Here is a 19,072-nt window from a genome sequence, read left to right as displayed (position 1 = left end):
CATAAAACAAATTATTAGCCAAGACATTTATTACAAATGTCATGAACATATTCATAAAGTAAAACTGGTTTAAAAAACAGAGAGAGAACAAGAGAGCAAGGGAGAGGAGAAAAGCCAGGGCTTTGATATTACAACTAAAACACAGGAAGATGCCATCTTATGAATAAGCAGTATTAACTACATTCTTAAAATAGTTTTAGTGCATTGCATTTTTAGAAAAGGGAAACACCAACCCTCCCCCACCCCAAGAAAAGGTTCCTGCAACGCCGAACAGTTTGTGTGACTATTCTAACATGACCATCCGTCTGCTACCAAACCCCGAATTGAGAACAATGAGGCCTCTTATGTTGCAGGCCATGGTTGCCCATCAACCACTAATGGTGCATCTGGTGAAAACAAAGCATTCTGCTCTCTGAACTGAGAAAACAGATTGCATCTGTCAGCATGATGAAGCCATATGGCTATTTCCCATCTTCAGGGACAATTTCTCTCGTGCCTACTGAAACCTGTGACAAAATTAACAGTCAAACTTCAATCTGATAGTTTTGGTATTAAGATTAAATTAAACATTAATGTTTTCCTCCAAAAAACATAGCAACTAAACCACCTCTTAATGCATTACAAATAATGAGGTAGGCAAAAAAATAAACATGTGGTTGAAAAATTTCTTTTCCTCTGCAAGTGCAGACTGTGGTAAAACTGTTGTCGCGCTTCTAGGTTTAAACAAAAATTAAACCTTTAACTGAGGCAGTGCTAATACTGTCACACAACACAGTTCTGGCCATTATACAAATGCACACATTTTCTTTTTTTTTTTTTTTTAAAGAACCATCTGCACATGATTTAGGCAAAACCTGGTACACAGAAAAATGACTGAGTTTTTGGCCAAGCCAAAAAAAAAAAAAAAAAAAAAAAAAAATCCAAATAAACAAAATGGGACCCCCTTAACCCACCCACCCTGCCTCCCAAGCCCCACCCACAAAGGTTATCCTAGTAACTGTGTCTTTCACATTTTATAAATATTAACTTCTTAAACCTGCACCTTCTTCTTTGACCACATATTGTCACATTACAAAAAAGAAATGTCAATTAAATACACTGTTAATGTTACTATATTAAATCTGCTCTCTGCTTCAGCAAACTGCTCGTTAGACCACCATTTTACACCTCCGTGTGCCCACTTCCAACAAAACCAATGGCATGTTCATAGTCTCCACCTTCCATACCCACAAGACAGAGTCACTCAGAGACAAGGAATTCTGGAGCTGAAGGGAAGGCATTTGCTTTCTGGTCTGATGCTCAATCCCAAACACTTATAGCACCTGATGGTAGAATGTGAACAGCACCAGCTGCATTGCAGCCTTGATTTATTTTTGAGTAGGGAAAAGAAGAGAAGGGGGATAAACTGGTAAGAGGTGCAAGAAAGGAAACAAAACGAAACAAAACAAAACAAAAAACCCCACACATGGTGTCCGCACACACAGCTGTCCTGGACCACACCGGTGCAGCTCTGAGCTCCAGTTGCAAGGAATTCCAAGTTCTCAGGATCCTGAAGACTCTGGGGACCAGCAAGCCTCATCGCACTGCTTCTACCAGCTCAGAAGAGAAGTCCTGCCTAATGTCATGAAGTAAACCTGACTACTGCCACCAGACCGAACAGAGGCAAAGAAGACCTGCAAAAGCAAGAGAAAAAAAGAGAGAGAGATTTACCATGAAAACACAACCCAGTCCTCGGGAGCAATGCTTCCTACAGTTCCTAGGCAGATAACCTAGAGCCACTGCCACCTCAACAGCTCCAAATGCAGGAAGCTTAAAAGCCCAAAGGCCCTTTCCAAAAGAAAATCTGAGATGATATCAATTTATCATATATAAGTAGTCATCATCTCTGTAGGCAATTTTTATTACAACTAAGAAGGCTAACACTGCCATATTGTGAGAACTCAAAAGAAAAAAACTGTTAGTTCTGAAACTGAGCAATTTCTTTTTATCTCCACTGCTAATAACATCTAAAAGATAAATGTGTCTGGGAAAACACAATGAGCAATGGAGAGGACTCCTCACCAACCTGCTTTTTCTTTTTTAAAAAATTTTAAAAAATATTTTAAAGATTTTATTTATTTATTTGACAGAGAGAGAGTTAGCGAGAGCGGGAACACAAGCAGGGGGAGTGGGAGAGGGAGAAGCAGACTCCCCGCCGAGCAGGGAGCCCGATGTGGGGCTCGATCCCAGGACCCTGGGATCACGACCTGAGCCGAAGGCAGACGCTTAACAGCTGAGCCACCCAGGCCCTGCCTTTTCTCTTTTAAAAAACTAAGCTAAAATGTATTAGTTATTTCACAAGACTCTACAGTCAAATTATGACAATTTACTTTTGGGCCTTTTATTAATAGACTTTAAGGGATGTAACATTATAAATAATAAAAATATCTAAATGCCCGAAGTTCCAAGAATATTATAGTTATGGCTACATTAAATATACTCAGGAAAATATAAGCCAAAAAGCTGGCAAAATCCTGGATTGGGTCGGAGGTTGTATGGGGTTTCAAGGTAAACAATTTGGGAGATACTATTAGAAAAAAATGTGAACTCCATTAGTAAATGAGCTATAGGATTGCAGGAAAGTGGGCTGGTGGTGATGTAGCTTATTTAGTGAGCAGGTAGTTAGGCAGGAGGACCACCCAAGGACAGATCTACAGCTCCTTTATCAAGCCGAATTTTTAAATTTAATTTGAGCAGTCAATCAGTGGGCCAGTGGCTAGGATATTTAATATATTTTAATGTGAAGCAAGAGGTGGAAACGTTCTTAAGAGGCAAATTCCTAAGGCTGCAATGGGCTGCCTCAGGTGGGCAGAGGCTTTCCATCCAGGTGGATGGATGAGAAAGAAAGTTGGGCTTGGTAAAGGCCAGGCCCACCAGGAGGTCCTTCTCAAAGCAGGTGGGATGGGTCAACACCCAAGGCCATCCAGCTGCTTCACTCCAAAGCTGGCTTAGGGAGGGGCTTCCAGGGAGAAAGTAGGCCCTGGAGGAGACAAGGATGTGGCCAGTTTTGAAAACCAAAGGTTTTAAATGGGGCTTTGAAGCCTTGGGGTCTCAGCTGCAGGAGGTGCTCATGCTTCTGCATAAAATGATTTATGTGGTTAGGTATTTCTGACACGCGAACTATAATTATTTTACTATTCAGAAGCAGACAAGTGGTCTGATGCATATCAGGGGAGAGGAAACTTTTACCTACCCAAATTTGCAAGGTGGTTCCTTTCCTTCCAATCACAAAAGAATCCCATTCATTTAAATTGGCAGCTTTAACCTTCCCTGTCCCTAAACCCAAACATAGCTCACACAGATTACCTAATGGGGTTAAAAACAACCACCACAAACAAACCAACATATAATGATTTCGGTGGAGGTAAGTATCTTTTGTCCCCTTATAAGCAAACAGAAAATAGAATATACTCTATCCCCCATAAACAGGTTTAAAAAGTCACTACTAAAACATTGCTTGATGAATTTATTTCAGAATCTATCAAAACCCCAAGAAAAGGCTTCACCAAACTCCATGGAAAATAAACCATTACTAAAGCTAGTAGTAGCTAAAAAGAAGTTGTAAGGAAACCATTACCTTGTCATTGCGTTCACATAAGAATTTTAGTCTTTGAGCCCTTTTGTGCATAAACACACCATCCAAGTGACCAGTTTCCACAGATCGGATCTCTATGGCCTTTTCTCCCCAGCCCATCGTCTGATTGGATCGAATATATGCTTTTTGAGAAGAGGGGAAAACATGTAATTGTTAGATAAGGAAACAGCCATGAAAAGATGCTGCTCTTATAATACACACATACCTGCATGTCTAGCACTTAAAGACTTTTGTTTTTAAGGAACTTTGCCTTTGTAACCTTTTAAAGTTTATCCTGGGAAGTGGTAATTTGAATTCCCGACATGGTTCATGCTCATTGTGAGCAATGACCCACTGGATGCAGAGTTTTGCTCTCATATTTTTATGAAACCAGTCGTGAAGAAGGCAGGAAGAAGTGATGAAGAGAGACAGTGACTAACTGCAATGAAACCAGAAGAAGTCGGGGATATAAACTGAAAATTTCAGATATCAGCCTTTCTGCCTCTTTATTCTTGAATGCACGCTGGAAGATCAAGAGGCTGTTTCTAGTTGTGGCTCTGCCACTCAAAAGAACAAGTCCCTTACGCTTTTTCTCACCTTACTTTCCACAAATCAGTCAACAACATCTGTTCTATTCCTTGGATGTCTTAAGGATTAAATGACAAGAGTTTTAAAAAGTGTTCAATAATTACTTGGATTTTGTTTTAAAATAGACAATGACCAGTCCCATGGTCTACAATCTTACTTGCCACCATCTATTGCCAACCGTTCTGCTAAATGACCAGAGGGTCTACACAACAGGTAAAACTTGTCTGATAAATATATGCAGTTTTAGAGAAGGCCCCACTTTTACAAGTGCTACCTTTTCCTCTGAGTGATACCTACCTACAGATGTCGGCATCTCTCCCCACTGCAGAACCACATCCTTGGTGATTCTTCCATAGGTATTCACATAAACCCCTTCATCTTCATAGCACACCAGAAGCTCCATGCCATCTGTGTTGGGGAGGATGATGATTGCATGGGGTTTGATGCTACACTGGATCTAGAGAAGAGGAACAAAGTACAGGGAAGTAGGTTTGTGGTTATTTCTATCCCTGCAAAAGTGCTCAAAAGATTGTCTTGGTGAATGCACTGGTTAATATTCTTGGTGAATAAATACAGCAATTGAATAATTGGAAACCCATGCAGTATATATCCTGAAGACTACCTTTTACAGGTCATATACTCTACTAGTTCACATTTCTGAGGCCCCTGGAACATATCTGGATTGTGGACTCTATTAAGACATTTTGTTCCCCAAACCATTCCCAACCCAGGATGTTCTGGCCTGCCAGCAACTGCCCCAAATCCATCCCATGTTAGTCAAAGCCAGGGCTAAGAGGTTTTCAGGAGGGCCTCACAGAGCCGGGAGAATGGATTTCCACTTGTCTCAGAGCATGCAGCTATTGAAAATGGCACATCGTTTAAATACTCACCCCCATACCAAGGGGAAGCAAGGAATCCCTGCTTGTGTTAGTTCATTAAGCAGAGTAAAGAAAAAAGTCAAAACAAAATGAAGCCAGTCAACCAACCATAGAGTGTGGGTTCTTTCTTACGTGTGTTGGTAGATAAATGTCATAGACGGATCCTGAATCCACATCTACAGCATGGAATCCAGCACAGGATCCATAGATCACTTTCAACCTCTGGCCTTCCTCCACAGTGAGATCCACCAGCAATGGCTTATGTACCAGTTCTCCAAATGACTACAAAGAAGTAGTAGACAGAGTAGAGAAGCAGTAAGACAGAGTAGAACTTATTTCTGATAGATCAAACTAGAGAAGCCAAACCCAAGGTACTCAGTTATTCAATTACTGAGCTACTCTGGCAACAACCATAAGCAAAAATACTCTAGAAAATAAGTCTTTTTAAATTTATTATGATTTTGTCTGTCAATCAGCATCTGGAAGACAATTCTTCCAGAAGTCACATTGCAAATCCCCGTAGTTGGTCCAAGAATTCCACTCTGTTGTTTGCCTTGGTGACAAATACATCTAAAGTGAAATAATCAGGACTTTCTGTAGTATACTGTTCAACTATTCAGAGGCAGGCAATGGAGAAAGAGGAGGAGTTGTGGGAGTCACATACTGAGAATTTTTAGTAAGGTCATCATAGTCACCATACAGACTTCTACTTTCATTTCTCGACTAGAGTGATACAGTGATGAAAAGCTGTACTGCAAGAACCTGCATGATCTATAATGGACTGAGTGACCCCAGTTCTTCATTAGTATCAATACCTACAGCTCACAAGTCAGACTTAATATATTTATAGAAGCAACTCAGAGAGTACACCTGGCACATAAAGGATATTAAGACCAAATCTCAGAAGACAGATGTAATTTTACAACCAATTACTTTTAGTCAATAATATGTGGATTTATTTTTTAAGCAAACATGGTAACCCCATTTATCCTGCTTTACTGGGGAATCAAGCAATAAGCAATCTAAATATGTCAATTTTCCAAATACTTGACGCTTACTCTTAATAAAATGTACCAAAAACTATTTTAAAAAAATAAGTAAATAGAATCATTTTGGATGAAAAATTCTTAATTTCTTGATATGCGCTAAAACAGCCCCAGGGCTATGCTTAAGGTTTTGTGGCTAATATTAGAAATGAGGTTATTATTTATAATATCTACTGTCATAGTAATATTTTAACTAAGGATTTCCTAAGTTGTATCTAATGTAAACTCTAGAATTATAAAAAATACTAAAAATACCCAGAGAAAACTGCTAAGATTTTTCTACAGTTTTTCCCTTAAACAAAAATGATGTATTATTCATGTTAACTTACTTTTTCTATTTAACGTGTAATACATATTCCTTGTGTCATGAAGAATTTCTGTAATTTTTAGTACTCTATCAAATAGATATACCTTCAAGCTGCCTACTGTTGGCACAGTGTTATCAAAAACATATCTGAATCTTTATACACATGCATGACTTCAGGTAGCAGGTCAAAGTCTACTTTTTAAACAGAGAAGGTGTTATTTTGTTCTTTCTTCTGTTACCATATTGACATATCAATCAAAGTGCCTACCAAATATTTAGCTTTCTCCTTTCATAGTCTGAAGACTCAGAAAGCAGACAGTGAGGCTTATACACTGGAAATGGCCTCTCTTACGATAAAGTTATACACTGTGTTATTACATAATTTTTAAATGACCAGTTTTAACTGTTTACAGTTTTTAAACTTATCCCCTGGCTCTTGGTCACACATGCATGGCTGATGCTACTTTTAAGTACACTTGATGCTGTTACCTTAAAGGCCATAAATTTGTGATATGGCTTGGGTGCCCACGCATAGACCTCCACAGAACTCTTCAAAGCAATTACCAGAAATTTGATTCTTTCATATTTTACTGAAAACAACAAACATAAAACAAGAGAAGCACAAGTCAGAATCAACATGGAACTCCAAATTCTGTTAGTTGTCTTTTGCAAACTTTATAAATATGCCCTTTTTTGAGTCATTCAGACCAACAGGAGAAAAATACTGAGTGATCAAACCTCAGAGTTTCCTTTTCCAATACTTTTATGTATGATTCAGGCTGTTCCCATCTTTCTTGATGATGTATGGGACTCAATCAACTCCAATACTCTGGTTACTATCAGTGAGTCCTTTCACTAATGTTTCTAATCTTCTTAGATTGCAAGTATTTAATAATCAAGGACAATGCCAGCCATACCACTCTCAAGTCTTAAGGGCTCAGTATTACTTCAAAAGGATAATAGCGCGGTTAATCAGTTAAGTATCACTTTGAACCACTTCTTGATCTACAGAGGTAGTGACTACTTGAATTCTACCTAAAGTTCTGTACAAAAACAGCAGTAGTAAAGGAAATATAGTTGAAGATGCCTTCTTTACATGGCTGTTTTGGTTCTCCTGCAGCCAGGCAACTCTACTTAAAAACAGACACTCTCTGGGTGTTGTATGTAAGTGATTCATCACTGACTTCTACTCCAGAAACCAATACTACACTGTATGTTAACTAATAAAATTTAAATTAAAAAAATAAATAAAAAATAAGTGTGGTTACAGCACTGTAAACAAACAAACCCCAGATGCTCTGAGGGGCTGTGACCACAAATGTAGCTCTATTAGTTTCTTTATAAGCTATCGAATGTCACACTACTACTTGATTCCTTTGTACATGAGAGATGACTTGTTAACTTGATAACTCTCCTTGTTAAATTCCATATACAGTCACTATTCAAATAAATCACTGACATTAATATTAAGAAACAAAGGATTACAAGAGGTTGTCCAAAGCAGTGCTGCTTAATAAAATTTTCTGCAATGATCAAAAGGTTTTATATATGTGTACTGTTAATAGGATAGCCACTAGTTATATGTGGCCATCGGGCACCTGGAATGTAATAGTGTCACTGAGGAACTACATTTTAAAGTTTATTTCACGTTAACTAATTTAAATATACATTTAAATAGCCCCTCTTCTTGATGGCAACTATACTGTACAGCACAGGTTTTGATAAACGGAATATAATTTCCTGAAAGTATAAAGACAATGAATGAATGGTATTGCACACTCTTATCTCAGAAAATGTTTTGATTCATTCTGTAAGAATGACAGGCCTGAGGATTGCTGTTTTGTTCCAACGAAAAGCCCAGCACCGCCTAACACATTTGCCTCTAGCTCCCCTTGTAGGATAATCTATTCTTGTACATTTCACCTGTTTTGATCTGTTTCATTAAATTTAGACTTAGATGATTCTCGTTACACCTCAAGAATTCTTTCACATAAACACAACACAGAAAATCCTAATCCCAAAATTTAATCAAGGAGATAGTACTACTTTTTAGTAATACAGAATCACTCCAATATTGGGGTAGCTCCTGCAGTCATTATTAACCAATGCACTGAGAGTTGCAGACAGATTATATCAATAAGAAGAAAATGTCAAAGAATGTAATATTCTTGGAAGCAGAGAAACTGACTATAGCATATACTTTATAAACATAGAAAAAATAAAACATACTAGCAGCAATCAGTATATAATAGGACCCTTACGTTAGTCAGTCATAGGTATATAGAGACCATTTGTTGCTTTTTCAAATTCTATTACAATATATCATCTCTCCCATAAAAGTTTAATTTGGCTAAGTTCCATTATTTCCCCTTTATTTCCAACATTAGTACTAGTATTTTGATTTTCTTCATACATAAAAAATTTGTTTTAGTTTTGTTCTTTTAAGCTCTTATTACATAAGAACCACAGCATGCAAGCCAGCAAGAAAAAAAAACAAGACAGTTGCTATGAAACACTGGCTGACCAGCCTGATTCATTTAGTAGTTAGAGCATAGTAGCTCTGCACAGTGCACTTCATTCAAAACGGCAAGCCATAGCTCTTTGGTCAAACTCTCAAACTTTCTATCAGTGACTGCCAAGAACCCAAAGTCCTCTAAATGGAGAATAGGCCTGGAGCGCAAAGCAAGAATCCAAATTGGCTGGCTTTCCTTTGGCAAGGTTTCCTTAGAGAGGTTCTTGTGGCCACAGCTTGCAGAGAAGAATGTGGACTGTCAAAGAGGAAGGGTGAAAAGCCTCACTTACAGGATGAACTGTGAGGATGAGACGGACAGAGGACAGGGTGAGCAGCAGGAATGAATGGTGTTATGCTAAAAGGTGCACTGTGAGTCTAGATGACACTTCAGGATTAGAAGATGCCTTAGAAACATAATCGCAGAAATGAGCTAGGGGGATCAGAAACAACACTAACTAAACCATGCAAAACAAAACCTCATGACCCTCCTGGAACTTACCAACTTTATAGTGTACACATCCTTCCAAATCTCCCACGGTTGTCCATCCCTGCTTCTTCTCAACTTCTGGATCATTGTGAAGTATTTTATTTCTTAACCAGGACAAATAGTAGACACGTAACTTATCCTTTTTGCCTAGCAAAACAAATATAAATATTTTACATGCATATTAAAGGAGATACCATCATTAATAACAATAGTAGCCAAAGAAACGTCAATGAACAACAAATATCCTTCTAAGGGAACCATCTCGATGAATTTTACTAGAACCTCAATTTAAGCTATTCAGATGGACTTTGAAACTCCTATAGAATTACTATCAAGTATAGGACTGAGTTAGAAGGAAAGATTTTATTTATTTATTTATTTATTTATTTATTTATTTATTTATTTGAGAGAGAGAGAGAGAGACACTGAGAGGATGAGAGCAGAGGGGCAGAAGGAGAGAGAGAATCCTAAGCAGGCTCCACGCCCAGCGCAGAGCCTGATGCGGGGCTCGATCTCACGACCCTGAGAGCGTGACCTGAGCTGAAATCAAGAGTCGGATGCTTAACCAACTGAGCCACTCAGGAGCCCGAAAAGAAAAGATTTTAAAAGAATAAAGAACTTAGACTTATGTAAACAGTCAGTATTCATAAACCACAAAGTAATACAAACCCCTACACAGCAATACAACCAATAGAACTTATAAGGTGCTTTCACAAGTATAATGTCCTCTGATTCTCAAAACTCTCTGGAGTAGCTATTATTTCTCATTAGACAGTATAGAAAGATTAAATAAATCACCCAAGGCAGGGACTCAAATCCAGCAAAAAGGAAGCCATAAACTGGAGATTGGTATAACTTACAGAGCTGACAGAGGACTCACAACCTATAAATCACTTAGAAGAGAGAAAACCCAACAGAAAAAGTGGGCAATCGACTACAACAGGCAAAAGAAGTTACCACATAGATACCTAAAAAAGGTACTTGCTCTCAATAGTCAATTAGTGAATGCATATTAAAACCATAATGATATATAATTTCATATATCAGTGTGTCTAGAATTAAAAAAAACAGCAGTACTAAAAAAAACAACAATAGTACTAAAAGTAGGGAAGGTGGAGGAACTAGAAACTAGTGTTAACTGTTAGAACCACTTTGAAAAGTCTGACATTATCTAATAAAGTAGGATATACGCATACCCTATTTATGATCCAGTAATTTCTCTAATAAAAATGTGTGTGTATGAGCCCCCAAATACAAATGAGAATTTTCATAGCAGCATTGTTCCTAAGAGCTGTAAACAGCAAACACAAACATGTATCAACAGTAGAACAAATAAATTGTGGTACAGTCATACACAGAAATGAAGTGGAACAAAATAGCTCTATGAGCAACAACAACAAAATGATGTTGAATAAAAGAAACTAGACACACTGACAAGCTTAAAAAGAAAAATCATATGATCATATCAACAGATGCAGAAAAAACATCTGACAAAACCCAATATCCATTTCATGATCGAAAACTCACAGCAAATAGGAATAGAGGGAAACTGCTTCAATTTGCTAAAGAACATGTATAAAAAACTTATGGCTAATACCATACTTAAAGGTGAGAAACTAGATACTTTCCTCTTTAAGAACAAGGGAAGGGTGTCTCCACTTACCAATCCTAAACATCAAAGTAGATGTCTTAGCTAATGCAATAGGACAAAGGAAATAAACGGTATACAAACTGGGAAGGAATAAATACAGGATTATGTAAGTAGAAAATACCAAACAACTGGCTAAACAAAAAATCCTGTAACTAATAAAATGATTATAGTAAGGTTGCAAGTTACAAGGTTCATACATAAGAGTCAATTGCTTTCCTATATACTTGCAATAAGCAATTGGAAATTTGAAATTAAAAACACAGCACCATCTACAGAAAAACTAAAAACAGGGGTGGACTGAGTGGCTCAGTCAGTTGAGTGTCTTACTCTTGATTTTGGCTCAGGTCATGATCTCAGGGTTGTAAGAGCAAGCCCTGCGTCAGGCTCCACGCTCAATGGAGAGTTTGCTTGAGATTCTCTCCCTCTCCCCCACCCCTCTTTAAAAAATTAATACATCTTGGGAGCCTGGGTGGCTCAGTCGGTTAAGCAACTGCCTTCGGCTCAGGTCATGATCCTGGAGTCCCGGGATCGAGTCCCGCATCGGACTCCCTGCTCAGTGGGGAGTCTGCTTCTCCCTCTGTTCCTCCCCCTCTCATGCTCTCTGTCTCCCATTCTCTCTCTCAGATAAATAAATAAAAAATCTTAAAAAAAAAAAAAATTAATACATCTTTTTAAAAAAGGCACTAAAGGGGCGCCTGGGTGGCTCAGTTGGTTAAGTGACTGCCTTCGGTCATGATCCTGGAGTCCCAGGATCGAGTCCCGCATCGGGTTCCCTGCTCAGCAGGGAGTTTGCTTCTCTCTCTGACCCTCCCCCCTCTCATGTGCTCTCTCTCTCTCTCTCATTCTCTCTCTAATAAATAAATAAAATCTTAAAAAAATAATAAAAAAAGCACTAAGGTCAAAGGATATACTTAGTTATAAATCTAACAAAGGAGCCCTAAATAAGATCTCTATGAGGAAAACTATAAAACTCTGAAGAAAGAAATTAAAGGAGATCTAAACAGATGGAGATATATTCAATGGTCATGGATAAAACTCAATATTGCTACAGTATCAGTTCTACTCATCTAGGGAATCAATGTAATCCCAATCAAAATCCTATCAAGTTATTTAACACATACTGATAAGCTGACTTTAAGTTTATATGGAAAGGCAAGAGCCAGAACAGGCAACACAATATTGAAAAAGAACAACTTTGGAGGGCTGATACTATGTGACTTTAAGATTTATTATAAAGCTAAAATAATCGAGACAATATGGTATTAACAAAAGGAAAAACAGATCAATGGAACAAAACAGAGAGCCCAGAAATAGACCCACACAGAACACTGATGTGGATGTGGAGCAAAAGGGACTCTTCATTTGAGGCCTGTAGAAAATCAAAATGATACAGCCACTTCGGAAGACAGGCTGGCTATTTCTTACAAAGCTAAATGTAGCCTTATCTTACGCTCCAGCAGTCATGCTCCTAGGTTTTTAACTAAACACATGAGTTGAAACCTTATGTCTATGCAAAAAGCTGTCCACAGATATTTATAGCAGCTTTATTCATAATTGCTAAAATTTGGAAGCAAACAAGAGGTCTTTCAATAAGTGAATGGATAAACAAAGTGGCACATCCACACTAAAGCAACTAAAGAAATGCACTATCAAGTCATGAAAAGACATGGAAGAACCTTAAATACATATTGCTAAAGAAAGACGCCAGTCTGAAAAGGCTACATACTACATGATTCCAACTATGACTTTCTGGAGAAGGTCATATAGAGAGCCAAAAAAACCCAAAAAAACAAAAAAAAACCAGTTGTTGCCAGGGACTTTGGGGGAGAAATGAATAAATGGAGCATAGAGGATTTTTAGGGCAGTGAAATCAGTCTGTAAAGGTGGATAATTATGTGTTTGTCAGAACCCTGAACTGTACAACACAAAGAGTGAACCTCAATGTAAACTTCAGACTTTAGTTAATAATAATAATATTGTTAATATTGGTTCATCAATTACAACAATTGTACTACACTAATGTGATACACTAATGCAGATGATAGGGAAAGATGATAGGAGGTGGGGGTGTAATATGGGAATTGTCTGTATTTTCTGTTCAACTTTTCTGTAAACTTAAAGGTGCTCTTTAAAAAACGCAGCGCGACACAAAAGAATGCTTACCATTTTACCATTTATATTAATTCACTTCAGTGAAGGTAAAACCAACCTAATGTATTTTAAAAGACAGTGCTTCCCTCTGGGGACCAGGGGGGCAATGACTGGGAGGCAGCAGAGTGGGTACTGCAGGGGAGCTTCTGGGCTACTTGGGATTGTTGCATTTCTTCACCAGGGTAGGTGAATGGATCCTAGGTGGATGGATTCTGTGACAATTCATTGAGTATATACCTATAATCTGTGCACTTTCTGTATTACATCTTGCACTTTAATCTTTTTAGGTTTTGAAGACTTTTTGAATGTGGGAAAATATTCAATAAAATGTTAAATGAAACAAAAACCATGTAGTTTTATGTATATAGTGTTTCATTCCCATATTGTGATAAATATTTATAGAAATGAGAAGGAGGAGGGGCGCCTGGGTGGCTCAGTGGGTTAAGCATCTCTGGCTCAGGTCATGATCCCAGGGTCCGCTCAGCAGGGAGCCTGCTTCTCCCTCTCCCTCTGCCCTTTCCCCTGCTTGTTCTCTCTCTCTCTCTCTCTCTAATAAGTAAATAAAATCTTTAAAAAAAATGAGGAGGGGGGGGCGCCTGGGTGGCTCAGTCGTTAAGCGTCTGCCTTCGGCTCGGGTCATGATCCCAGGGCTCTGGGATCGAGCCCCGCATCGGGCTCCCTGCTCTGCGGGAGGCCTGCTTCTCCCTCTCCCACTCCGCCTGCTTGTGTTCCCTCTCTCAGTGTGTCTCTCTCTGTCAAATAAATAAATAAAATATTAAAAAAAAAAAAATGAGGAGGAAATATAAAAAAAAGTCAACAAGAGTTGTCTCTGAGATGGGGTAGCATTTTGTTTTATTCTTCCTAAGTTTTTTCTATTTTCAAAGCTTCCCAAAATTAACATATTACCTTCATGATTGTAGAAACCATTGCAAAAGAGGAAAAGAGGGGCACCTGGGTGTCTCAGTTGGTTAAATGACTGCCTTTGGCTCAGGTCATGATCCCAGAGTCCTGGGATCAGGCCCCGCATCAGGCTCCCTGCTTAATGGGGAGTCTGCTTCTCCCTCTCCCTCTGCCACTCCCCCTGCCTGTGCTCTCCTGCTCTCTCTCTGTCAAATAAAATCTTAAAAAAAATAAAATAAAATAAGGAAAAGAATATAGAAAAGTAGACCAAAAAATTTTTTATGTTGTCAGCTGATCAGTGATCCCCATAAATCGTCTTGTTCACTGGATCACAAAATGAAGTTTAAATCATTTTTAGCAGCAGATTTATTTTTCCTCTAATTTTAAACCTACTCCCTGTCAACACTCAAGTTGTAAATGGCTGCTTTCTCATTTAAGTATGAGATGGATGGAGAAATTTCTGCATTTCAACAAAGGTCTTTTACTTACAACCAAAAGCCTATTTGAAAACTAAAATAACTCTGAGAAATGTTACATATAAACAAATGTAAGAAGCTGGGTTAGCAGATGATTAAATCAAAACTGCTGCTGGTTATTATAAGACCTATTTAAAGTGTTCCAATTTTGCATACTCTTGACTCCAGCAATAATACAAATTATTAGGAAATTATTATCTATGCAACATGGATATGTACGCACAATGGTTAAGTTACGAGATGTACGTGAAAATGTTTACATGAGAGGGAAAAAAAGGGCTAAACTAAAAGACAACAGAAGTAAATAAATTTTAGAGTATGTATGCAAAGAAACACTCTATAGCCACATAAAACAGATGTCATAGAGAAATGTTTAATAACATGGAAAGAGCAAGCCACATGATCTGGACAAACCAGAATGAGTAAGATACACCCTCACTTCACTACAGTGGTTACCACGGCAGCTAGATGGGGCAGGGGATGCTAACCACAAGTACAAGAGTATATTTAACACCTGTTAAAAGTAACTCATCAGGGTGCCTGGGTGGCTCAGTTGGTTAACCGATCGCCTTCAGCTCAGGTCATGATCCCGGAGTCCCGGGATCGAGTCCCACATCGGGCTCCCTGCTCAGCAGGGAGTCTGCTTCTCCCTCTGACCCTCCTCCCTCTCATGCTCTCTGTCTCTCATTCTCTCTCTCGCAAATAAATAAAATCTTAAAAAAAAAAAAGTAACTCATCAGCTCATGGGTGTCATTATTATGTAATTATTCTCTCATTATTATTTTCTGTATGTTTGAAATGTTGCATAACCATTTTTACGCAGAATTTCCCCCTTTAAGTCTGTATTGAGTGTGTGTACGCTTAAAGATGAGAAGTTAAAAACTGAAGAGTCAATAGGTATAGTATCTCTGGATGATTTTACATTTCATTTCTCCTACTTGCTTTTCTGACTAGTTTCTTATTTTCTAGAATAACATATATTACATAATTTATATGAAAAAAATACTCTCTAAAAAGCAACTTATGAAGGCACCTGGGTGGCTCAGTCGTTAAGCATCTGCCTTTGGCTCAGGTCATGATCCCAGGGTCCTGGGATCGAGCCCCGCATGGGGCTCCCTGCTTTGTGGGAAGCCTGCTTCTCCCTCTCCACTCCCCCTGCTTGTGTTCCCTCTCTCGCTGTGTCTCTCTCTGTCAAATAAATAAATAAATAAAATCTTAAAAAAAAAAAAAAGCAACGTATGTAAGTGTTAACTGATGTAAGAAAAAAAAACATAATATGGTACTTTTACCATCGTGGCAGAGTTCCTTCTGCATGAAAAGAGTCCTGTGGGTGGAAGTGGGCACAAACCTACACGCTGGAGAAGCCACATTAAGCCCCACAAGCGCCAGGGCCGAGTGGTCACGTGGAAGAGGTCTACTAGACAGTGCATATCAAGACTGCTCTTTAGAGGAGCCACAGATTCAGGGTGTACTTGTCAGTCACATCTGAATACATTTTTCTATCACCTTATTGTAAAACCATGCTATGGTTTTACCTCATTTAGCCATTACTTCAAAAAATGACCTAGGGGCACCTGGGTGGCTCAGTTGGTTAAGGGTCTGCCTTCAGTCAGGTCCGGATCCCAGGGTTCCTGAGATCAAACCCCGCGTCCGGCTCCCTGCTCAGTGGGATGCCTGCTTCTGCTTCTCCTTCTCCCTCTGCCCCCCCACCTTGTGCTCTCTTGCTCAAATAAATAAACCAAATCTTTAAAAAAAAAAAAAGAAAGAAAGAAAGAAAGAACTAATGGAAGTTTAGTGCTGGGAAGCAATCCTGCTTTACTAAATGAACACTTACCAGATATTGTCACCAAGACATTCAAGCCTTCAAGGACATCCATCTGCTGAAATCTTCTTCGGTTGATCAGAGGATATACCTTCCCTTGGCCACTTCTGTCCAGCAGCATCAGGCCACTCTCTGTACCCACTAATAAATTCACTCCTGTTTCAAGGACACAGAAAGACCTGAATTTTATGCTGTGCTTGGCAGTCTGGTTGTATGGAAAGGATAACAGCACCTATCTGGAAAAGAGTGGTTTCCTTAATCACACACAAAAAGAAATGCTTGGAATAGTCAGAGGTTAAAGGGACCAAATGACAACAAATAGAGAAGTGGCAGTTTAAAAAAGGATATGAGAGAAAACACACACACCACATCCCCTCAATCTCCTGCATAATTCACCAGTTTCCCCAGAATGTTTCGAGCTCACCATCTCCTTGGTGTTACAGATTCTGTATCTCATTAGCCACATTAGACACTTGAACAAACCTTTGTCGGATACCATGACTTCTTCGTGCTTCCTTTATCTGTCTTTATTTTCATCGGCAAACTTCTGGCACAAGCTATAAATAGCCACCTCAAATCCTTACCAGTTTATGACTGATCCATCACTCACCTTAAGGTTTTCTTAAAGACCATTCTCCATCATCATCAAAAAAGAAACAATGGCACTCAGTCCTCTGTCCCTTGAACTTCTTAGGAATATTAAAATACCATGACCACCCCATGGGAGCAGTCCTGGCTTCTCTATGTGCTGCCATGTCTTCCCACTCTCCAGCTGCACTGAGTCTCCTTCCTGGTTTGCATGCACCTTCTCTGCTTCTTAAACACAGATTTCTCCTTTGCTGTCTGCTGGAGGAGCATCTCAGAACCATCAACTCATAATTCCATACTCCACCTGCTTTTCTACCTGCTGTAAATTTCTACTGAGACCAGCTTCTCAACTTTTGCCTTTTCTGTAACAGCACCACCACCTGCTCCATACAACCAGCCAAACTTACCACCAGAACCAGAGGAGACCTCCTTCCTTTCCCTTTCCTCTGCTCCCACCCTACTTGAGGCACTGGCCACCTTGTAACTGATGGACAGAGACTTTAACAGAGGTTGTTACAACACCGTCCCTCTACCTTCTCATGGTAGCAATCAAAACAATCCTAATCTTCTTACAATACTCATTAGGTCCTACCATATTTTCAGAACTATACACTCTCTATAGGTGAGTATAAAAGCCTCAATTTGGCATTCAAATCTCTCCATACCTTGAACCAACTTACTTTTCTCTTTATCATTCCCTTATTTCCCTAAATGCCTTGTTTCCTTGACCTCTAACCTTCATTGTCTAAGCCAACTTTGTAACATATAGTACAGATCACCTTATACTCCTACACAATTGGGCACATACATGTTTGCACTGATTCCCTAAACTGGCTAATAAACTTACTGAGACAGGAATAAAGTATCTGTGCTTTTACAAACTGTTCAATCAATAGTTTCAGATAGATGGAAAGATAGGAAAGAATAACATGTATTTCCTGAATCATAGGATCCATGTTTTATTACACAAGACACACACACACACACCCTGCTTCCAGAAAACTTCCAACGAACAACTGTGAAGGCAACAAGGAAACACTCTCCCAGCCCCCACTCAGCTCTGTGCCTGTTCTGTACTGAGCAAGTGAAACCCGAACACTTGGAGGACAAAATCTACCCAAGCAATTCTTGTTGAGGAAACTGGAAGCAACTTTTGGGATCTTGGGGAAGCTGGGAACCTGGAATTTACATATGCAGTTACTATCACTGCCATTCAAAATCAAGTAAGAACTTCACCAACTAACAGAGTGCCAGGTTCACGAGGACGACAGTTACCAATATGCCGAAGCACTTTTAGGCTCTAAGCTAACATAACACAATCCCTAGAGTCCTCAAAAAACGTAAAACGTGTAAAGAGGTGCCCATAAATTCTAGACATCTACAGTTTCCAGTAATAGTGTGACCTGAAAAAAGTACCCCATTAAAAATCTATTAGGCATAAAAAAATTAAAAAAAAAAAATCTATTAGGCATATGATGCAGGTTTCCATCTTGCCCTTGGCCTAAGTTTTATGAGAGTATCCCTGTCTATGCTGCCCCACATACACTTCCACCAAATCACAGGTGCTTTCCACCTAGTACAACGGCAGTGAGAACTTGTTAGAGCCTGGCATACTATGAAACAGCTTCCAAAAATTTGAGGGAAGCCTCTCGAATTTTTGGGAAAAGAGAAAAATCTGAGTATTCACTATCCATCTAGAGTGATCCTTAAAAGTAAACAAAACCCTCAAAATATGATCATTTGCACAGATAAGGAAAAAGGCTTATGAATGCATATGGCTCAATCTATCACCTATAACTAAGATTTTTAGGATGTGCCATCCAGATCAGCCTTGTCCAACAGAACTTTGTACCTTGATGTCGGACATGTTAGCCAATGGCCACATGTGGCTACTGAGCACTTGAAATATGGCCAGTGCAACTAAAGAACTCAATTTTCTATTTTAATTCATTTAAAGTTTAAATAGCCACATGAGACTAGTGGTTATCATAACAACCAGTGCAGCTATGGTTGATACTGATATTTTACTCACCAGGTAACACTGTGGCTTTGA

At 38.9% G+C, this 19,072-nt stretch overlaps 1 protein-coding gene across 50 annotated transcripts in view; it reads right to left on the bottom strand.

Annotated features, from left to right (window-relative positions):
- Positions 1–11: 11 nt before the first annotated feature.
- The window catches only part of MAP4K4 (mitogen-activated protein kinase kinase kinase kinase 4), a 188,143-nt gene continuing 169,082 nt past the window's right edge, over positions 12–19,072 (bottom strand). For 27 of the 50 annotated variants that reach the window (XM_045885212.3, XM_054509949.2, XM_054509940.2 and 24 more), the window contains 7 exons: positions 16,444–16,587; positions 9,444–9,578; positions 6,922–7,022; positions 5,212–5,361; positions 4,499–4,658; positions 3,617–3,756; positions 12–1,673 (listed from right to left, as the gene is read on the bottom strand). In XM_045885212.3, coding sequence (XP_045741168.1) covers positions 1,590–1,673; positions 3,617–3,756; positions 4,499–4,658; positions 5,212–5,361; positions 6,922–7,022; positions 9,444–9,578; positions 16,444–16,587 — 914 coding nt within the window. In that variant the 3' untranslated portion in view covers positions 12–1,589. Of the gene's footprint in view, positions 1,674–3,616; positions 3,757–4,498; positions 4,659–5,187; positions 5,362–6,921; positions 7,023–9,443; positions 9,579–16,443; positions 16,588–19,072 lie in introns of all 50 variants that reach the window. The other 23 variants (XM_054509933.2, XM_045885209.3, XM_054509938.2 and 20 more) reach the window with 1 other exon arrangement.

The sequence above is a fragment of the Mirounga angustirostris genome, unplaced genomic scaffold (assembly GCF_029215605.1).
Source record: "Mirounga angustirostris isolate CCGP_5_RB_7025 unplaced genomic scaffold, mMirAng1.0.hap1 SCAF_10, whole genome shotgun sequence".
Taxonomy (NCBI): Eukaryota; Metazoa; Chordata; class Mammalia; order Carnivora; family Phocidae; genus Mirounga; species Mirounga angustirostris.
The sequence above is the reverse complement of the archived record's forward strand: the minus strand, read 5'-3'. Positions and strand labels throughout refer to the sequence as shown.